Below are 8570 nucleotides of genomic sequence, written 5' to 3' on the forward strand. Positions count from 1 at the left end.
AGCTATGGATAAGTGTAATCAGCTGCAGCCTACCTCATTTTTCTTTAGCCTAATAACTACACCCATAATTGGTCTCCGGAGGGTATTTAAAGAGACAAGAAAAGAAGAAACACTTGGACTTGGACTTGCATTTGCATCGTCACTGGATGCCTGAAAAGACAGTTTTATTCAATTCAAGTGCTATGGAAAGATTATTAAAAACAATGCAATATGTAGAACAGTAAAGTGCAAACATGTTGGGATTGATATTCAGTCATACATTTGCTTACGAACTTAATTGGTTCCCAGACAGTGTGTAAGGCGAAGGGTGTGTATCCCAAAAATTAATTTCCCATAGGAAACCATTAAAATGAGAATAATCCGTTCCCAGGTCCCCATAAAACATAATTTTCTACTTTCTAATTTCCTAAGCCTTAAAACTACACAAAATATACCTTATTTTACGTATAATAAATGTGGTATGGTATTATAATAAATTAATAAACTGCACTGAATAATAAAGTCGTTTTATTAACCTTTGTGATGGTCGTCGATGGCTTGATGGAATGGAGTGGCCGGTTTCATCAGCATTAAACACTCGATGAGGAACGTAGCCTTCTTCTTTCTTTCTAATTTTACCTTGTTCCTCATTAATTGTGTTCTGTTTAGCTGGGTTGATAGCTTTTTGCATCAAGTGTACAGATGGCTTCTGCGGGTTATTTGTGGAGCCTGATTGATGGGAATTTTAACCTTGCAGTCCTTCGAACTATCAAAGTTGAAACGAGTCCAAATTTCACTGTTTTCTACCCATTTTCTCACTCTCTCTCTGTCTGTCTGCCTGTCTCTTTAATGTTTAAACCACCTCCCCTCACTGTTGCGTTCTTGACCAATCACGTGGCTTTAACCGAACACTGGGGGTGGGGAGTAGAGGACCAAAACAAGCCGGCTGCCATTTTCTTTTAGGAGAACGGGCTCGATCACGAACGACACATCACTCATTGTGGCAGCTCCGTGCGTATCCCGAAAAATAGTTCGCATGCCAAGGTAAAAATGTCATAAATTTAACGTTCGTAAACCGAAAAGTTCGTAAGCCAAGGGCTATCACTGTATTTTACAAATAAACCGAGAAAATGTGACCAATCAAGGACTGGTCGTGCAAACGCTGACTATTGATACAAAAAGTAGCCTCACTTCACATCCTTCCTGAAGCCCTTCGGTGATGTCGTTTTGTTCACATTTTGTCTTGGATTAACCACAACAATAAAGTCTTATTTTCACACAAGATGCTACGTGTTTCCTAACGTGTCATGATGGATGGTCACCGCCGTGGATCCACTGGTCATGCTGAATTCTTCTATCCTATGCATAGAAGTTGGTTCTGCTCTCGACGATGGCGATGAGCTGACTCCGATGGTGGCCATGGGCATGATTGGAACCCCAGACTGGGACGTCTTTTTAGGAGGTTTAGAGACTCCGCTGGACCCTAGAAGTCGGGATACGTGGGTTCTCCTGATTTAAAAGTAAACAGAAATTAAGGGCAACATTTCCACTTAAAGACAAACCTTTTTCCCCAACAGTGGTACCTCAAGTTCTGAGCGGCGAGCAAGGTTATTGGTGACAACAAAAAACTAAATTATTAAAATGAAAAGTGAAAATAAAATGTTTTGTAGGTAAAATGCTGACGCTCCCCAACTTATGAACGAGATAGGTTGCGAACGGTTGTTCGGAAGGTGAATTCGTTCGTACGTTGCGTCTGTGCTATCTTTTGTATGGAATGTTTGTTTAAGGCTTACAGAAGTATGTTTATGATTTATAAATATGTTTAAAGGACAAACGACGCCTCCGGACAAGTTGTGTCCATAATTTGTAAAATCACTTCAAATGACTTCTACTGAGCGTATTTTACAAAGATTCCACCGCATATAGCTATATTTTACGTTTTAAGACTCGCGCTGAATATTCAGGAAGTCTTGTTTTCGAGTTGGTGACTCGGTCAGGGGTGTTCCTGACGTGACATCACGTCAGGAACGCCCCTGACCGAGAAAGCGACACACAATGCATTTTGGGTACTTTGTTTGGTCTGAAAACTTCGTGTTGATCCGTGTTGATGGGGAAATTAGAAGGAAGACACATAAATAATGCAATGGTGAATCGTTGTGTGTTGCACCAAGACTACTTTTTGATACTAGTTGACACAAATTACCAGCAGACAAATCAGCCCATTTCCAACGGAGCTGGGGCGCCATTTTGTGCATTTTCTGGGACGCTACATTGGAGTCCTGACGGCTCGAATTGATATGAGAGGACTTCTTTAATCGATTGCAAACATTTATGCTTTCATCTTCAGAACTATTTCAATCATATTCATAACTGGATGTGTAACAAGAAAGCATCTTCTCCGAATCGGAAGCCATTGTTTTGATTCTCCAGCAATGCAAGACGTCTTGGCGTGACGTCACGAACTGGGGGCGGGACTTTCTGAAAATGACCAATTCGCAGCTCAATTTTTTTTGCAGATCTTGGACACTTTAAGTCATTTTTATTGGTGTTTTGCACTTGACAAAAAATATCAGCCTGCGTGTTTTGAGTATTTTAGATGCTATAAAACGTTTTTCTGAGGTCAGTTAGGAAACAAAAAAACGGTGTCGGTTGTTCTTTAAGGCTTATATATAGAAGTATGTTTAAGGTTTATAAGTATGTTTAAGCCTTGTATAAGTAACCTGTATTGGTTTGTACTCAAAAATAAACATTAAATAAAATATATGCTCTATGCAGATATGTACATGTACAACTGGAGAGAATACTACAAAAATGTTTGTGTGTACTGTTGAACGTCACTTGAATGTTCATAAGTAGGGGAGTGTCTGTATAAAAACGAAAATGCTTTTGAAAAAAATGAGAACTGAATTGACACCTGAGATTTATAAAACTATAATTAGAGTGGAAATGTCCTTTCTTTTTGTCTATTTCTATACACAAGAGCTGCCTGCATTAATTTTTCCGTCCGTCCGTCCGTCCAGAAGTCATAAGTGATCTTTTTTAATTTTATACTTCACAAATACTACATATCCGGAAAAAAACTCAAACTAATACTAAAGGAAAAGTAAACAAAAACAATGCGTTTGACAGAAAAAAAGCATATACTTAACACGTCTGTGTAAGCTCTCAGTCGTACAGGAGTGGTCCATCGATGAGAAGGTTTCTTCAGCCGTCATCTGTACAAAAGTGAAGGTTTCGGACGTTTCGCCTCCTATCCAAGAGGCTTCGTCAGCGAACTAAAGTCTGACTGGTCTTAGGGATATATAAATGGGGCCGATACGACCAGTCAGACTTTAGTTCGCTGACGAAGCCTCTTGGATAGGAGGCGAAACGTCCGAAACCTTCACTTTTGTACAGATGACGGCTGAAGAAACCTTCTCATCGACATATACTTAACAGTATTTTCTGGTGTGTAAGAATGAATGGTGTATTTTCAAACTTTTTCCATATATGAGGCGCACTGGACGATAAGGCGCACCTTCAATGAATGGCAAACATTTTCCAAATATAATAAATACATTCATAAAAGGCTTCCAAATATAAGGCATAGCACATTATAAGGCGCTACATTAGAGGCTGGAGTTACGTATTATATATCCCAGCATGGAACGTGCACTACTTCATCTACAGGGGGAAATGGAGTAGTAGTCAATATTACTTCACATATAAGGTGCACCTGTGTATAAGGCGCAGGGTCATCTTTTGAAGAAAATCAAGGCTTTTGTGTGTGCTTTATACACCGGAAAATAAATTACATGCAAATATATTTTTCTTTTTTTTGCACCACCACTGGATCGGATTTTGACCTATCGTGGGTGGTCTGGAGCAGGATTTTATGATGCTAACTGGTTCATTTATGTACTGTATACGCTGACTTGGTTGCATCTACAGTACTGTATTTGCGTACAACACAACTGGGACCTCGTAGGAAATGATAACAAAGTGTGTCTGTGTGAGTGTGTATGTATTTATTCCCTATAATTGCTATGCGACATTGAAAAGGAATGCGGCCTTACTTGTTATACGTCTTTAGGACGAAGAGTACAATAGTGAGGATGACAATAATACCGATGACGATGACAGCGATCATAGCACCAGAACCTGGGAGGAAAAAAAAAGGTCATTTGAGTAGCATGATGTTGATATACAGGTGCTCCTCTACTTATGAACATTTGAGTTATGAACAACAGGACATACGAACACTTTTGCGGGTATGTTGAAAATCATTGTGCGGATTTTTCCGAGTAGTGCTTCTTTCCACCACTAATATGCAAAATAAATGCAAATTTCCCCATTGTGGGACGAATAAAGGTTTTCTGATTCTGATTAATACCGATGTTAGGCGCTGTGAGAGCTTGCCCAGCATCCACCCCGCATCCGGCTTCCTCTGCCCAGTTCGTCGCAGTGCCCGAGCATATATTTTAAATAAATGTTTATTTTCCATTACAAACCAATACGTGTTACTTATACAAGCCTTAAACATATTTATATAAACCTTAAAAATACGTATATAAGCCTTAAACATACATTCCATACAAAATATAGCACTGAATCAACTTACGAACGAATTCATCTTACAAACAACCGTTCGGAACGTATCTTGTTCGTAAGTTGGGGAGCATCTGTACTTAAAATGCATAATGAGAAAACGCTCACTCTGGATGAGGATTTGTTCTTTGGATTTGGTGATGCTGGAAGGTGTTGTGTTGCTTTCGGGTGAGGCGGTTGAAGTTTGCATCTTTAGCGTGAATCTCTATAAGCAAGGAGAAAAAAAGGCTTTGTATCAGCAGCATTTCAACGAGTGAGCATTTGGTTAAAAAAATACAAAATAAAAAAGTCATCAGTATGTTTGATTGCATTCGCAGTCCAAATTTGCTGTCAAACTAAACATCAAACAAAGTGAATGAAATACAGACGCTTTCCTACTTACGAACATTCAAGTTACGAACAACGGTACATACAAACTTTTTGTAGTACCATATGTAGTATTCTCTCCAGTTGTTCATCTACGTATCTTAATAGAGCATATATTTGATTAAATCTGTATTTTTCAGCACAGTACCAATACAAGTTACTTATACAAGCCTTAAACATACTTATATAAAACTTAAACATACTTATAAGAGCCTTAAACATACGATCCATACAAAGTATTGCACTGAATCAATTTACGGACAAATTCACCTTACGAACGCCCGTTCGGAACCTATCTCGTTTGTAAATTGAGGAGTGTCTGTAGTTTATTTTCTAAAACCACACTATGTTGTCTTAAGTCACTGCGTTCCCTTGCAAAAAAACTTGACACTTATAGCATACTTTTTGTTTAATATATCTGTGTTTACATCATATTTTGTCATACGTTGATACAGACTGAAAAATGATTTTGCCTGGCAGTGATATTCTATTTTACATTCAATCCCACTAGAAAGCAAATATTACACGGCAATCATTGGCAGCGTTGATCGATAGCTTTTCCTTTCACGTGGCATCATTTTATAATTCAGTTTTGCTTAAATCTGCCATGAGCCTGAGCTACAATTGATTAACAAAATAAAATAAAAAACGGCCAATGCAACAACATGGCAAAAAAATGTGGATGCCACATTAAAATTAATCTAGATGGCGCAAAATATAATCCCTGCCCCCTTTAATCCCAACCTGTGTTGACATTACATAAATATTTATTGATGTATGATCACAATATAACGTAAGTAAGAATACGTCAGTGAGGATGGTAATGCTGGTAGCGAGATAATATACAGTATTTGCATACATGGGGCAAAGGGGAACGTTAGCACATCGAGCCATCGGTTGGCGCTTCCTGTTCGGTGTGTGACAATTATGATATTGTTCCACAAATCGTCATGTGACACCCTTTCACCTTCATCAAACAAAAAGTTCAATGGCTTGTAAACCAAGCTGTACAAAAGCTCTGAGTCATAAGGCATTTTTTAAAATTCTGAACGTTTTCCCCCTGAAAAAAAAATCTGCGATGCACTGAAACCGCGAATTAGCAAGGGATCACTGTATTGATGTCACATCTCCTCACAGTGGATAAAGAAACCCCAAGTGAATACCGTAACACAATGTCAAATTCTCCGACCTTTACATTGAGTTTAGCAGTAAAATACTTAAACTGGATGTGACATTCCACAATTTGAAGCAGGTTTAAAAGAATTGTTCATTTAAAGGACAACCGACGTCTCCGGACAAGTTGTGTCCATAATTTGTAAAATGGCTTCAAATGACTTCTACTGAGCATATTTTACAAAGATTCCACCACATATAGCTATATTTTACGTTTTAAGACTCGCGCTGAATATTCCGGAAGTCTTGTTTTTGAGTTGGTGACGGGTCCGTATGTGACGTCACTGAAGGAACACCCCTGACCGAAAAAAAGGACACATTGTAGCAGTCATTCCATCACGTCAATGTATTTTGCTCTACTTGTTTGGTCTGAAAATGTCATGTTGCACCAAAAAGAGCCAGATGAGGGCGACCAAGCTCCATGTAACGAATTTATCAGCCTGTGGAAACGGGCTGATTAATTCCTCACACGGAGCTTGATCGCCATTTTCTGCCTCTTTTTTGGTGATACATTTCCCCCCTAATGTTGCCTCAAAATTGCATGGAATAAATTATTTAATCGATTGCAAACATGTATACTTTCCTCTTGAGAGCTATTTGAATCATATTCATAACTGGATGTGCAACAATAAAGCATATTCTCCGAATCTGAAGCCATTGTTTTGATTCTCCAGGAATGCAAGACGTCTTGGCGTGACGTCACGAACTGGGGGCGGGACTTTCTTAAAATGCCCAATTCGCAGCTCAATTTTTTGCAGATTTTGGACACTTTAAGTCATTTTTATTGGTGTTTTGCATTTGAATACAAATATCATACTGCGTGTTTTGGGTATTTTAGATGAAATAAAACGTTTTACTGATGTCAGTTAGGAAACAATAAAGTGACGTCGGTTGTCCTTTAAGTTTACTATCACCACACAGCGCTCGAATCTCAAGTTTGGACTCAAAAGGCAAAGAAATAAAAGAACTAGCTAGTATTATCAAAAACACGTGAATTCAGTCGCTCGCCTCTTAAGGTATCCCTGCCTTGGCCCAGGAAAAAAACAGACGGTAAAAACCTTGAACACCCCTGTCTTTTTTCTGTAGTTTTAGACGAACACGAACAGTTTCCTTATTCTAAGCACCAGCTGCCGTCCACCGCGTTGTCCCTGTCTTCTCCTCCCATCACAGAAGGTGCAAAAATCAGCCAAGTGAATGAAACTTACCAATGGTGCTCTCCTTTGAGATCAAGACAAGTTTACTCCAGTTGGAAGGATGAGGAGAGCATGTCTAGCCACTGCACCAAACCCCATTTCTCTCTCATACTCAAAGGAGGGGGATCATAGTCCATTAGAGAGGAGTGAAGTCCAATTCAACGTCAGTGACTGCACCAACAGTTTCCTGGTGGATGGGAGACAACGGCGGGACTAAAATAATTTAAAAACAGGTGACATTTGTTTCTCTCCGTCTCTCTCTCTCTCTCTCTCTCTCTCTCTCTCTCTCTCTCTCTCTCTCTCTCTCTCTCTCTCTCTCTCTCTCTCTCTCTCTCTCTCTCTCTCTCTCTCTCTCTCTCTCTCTCTCGTGAGAAAAACTGAGTAAAAAGAGGAGGAGGTAGCATGTTTTTCAGGTCCTCCCACTCGGGTTTCGAGGGATGCCTAGTTTAGCGCCTGATTAAAAAAATAAACATTTAGGGTCCACATTTGCGGTTAATCTCACGGCACTGCGTACCGGATTGAAACATTAAAATGTATTCGAATATTCGCACCCATCCATCCATCCATTTTCCAGACCGCTTTATCCCATTCCCATAAACAATACTTAGGATGCATCAAATATGGTGTCTGAATTTTTTGGGGGTAAATAAAACTTTTAAAATATTTTTTGGGCTTTTTACATTCATATTTTCAGATATTTTCACACAGCAGCTTTTCTTTTTACAAGCACGTTTATAATAGTCATGCATGTTATTTATAAGCGCCTTTCAAAACTCTCAACGACACTTTATAAGAACAAAGATTTTTTTTCTGTGGATGAGAAGCGGTAGCCAATCGCGCCAGCGTTCACTCAACCCGGAAGCAATACGCACCACTAACTAAAAATAATAATAATAATAATAATAATAATAATAATAATAATAATAATAATAATAATAATAATAATACCTTTTATTTTTAAGCGCCTTTCAAAACTCTCAAGGACACTTTACAGTCACGGGATAAGAACTTATTTTTTAATATAAAATGGTCATCGGCACAATATGAAAATAAATTAAAACTACTCACCATTTTATGACAATACGCATTGTCACCTTCATCTTCATTGAAAAAAAAATATATATCTACAAAAGTAGAACCCCATTTTCCACGTAGTGAGGAGAAAATGGTTCAGAAGAAGAATGAATGAAAACAAATTGTACAGCATTGTGCTTTATGTGTTAGCATTAGCATTGAGCTAGAGGACATTTGCAATATAAATGTATTTGTTTG

General features: G+C 38.6%; 1 protein-coding gene across 1 annotated transcript; it reads right to left on the reverse strand.

Moving 5' to 3' along the window:
- Positions 1-125: 125 nt before the first annotated feature.
- Positions 126-7569, reverse strand: ncmap (non-compact myelin associated protein). The gene is made up of 4 exons (XM_089005185.1): positions 7311-7569; positions 4675-4771; positions 4035-4119; positions 126-1488 (listed from the first exon to the last, which is right to left on the reverse strand). The coding sequence occupies exons 2-4, from the start codon at positions 4754-4756 to the stop codon at positions 1266-1268; spliced, it is 390 nt and encodes a 129-aa protein (XP_088861311.1). The 5' UTR covers positions 4757-4771; positions 7311-7569; the 3' UTR covers positions 126-1265.
- Between the last annotated feature and the right edge of the window lie 1001 nt (positions 7570-8570).

This window comes from Hippocampus bargibanti, linkage group LG09 (genome assembly GCF_051943395.1).
Source record: "Hippocampus bargibanti isolate YZ-2025 linkage group LG09, ASM5194339v1, whole genome shotgun sequence".
Taxonomy (NCBI): domain Eukaryota; kingdom Metazoa; phylum Chordata; class Actinopteri; order Syngnathiformes; family Syngnathidae; genus Hippocampus; species Hippocampus bargibanti.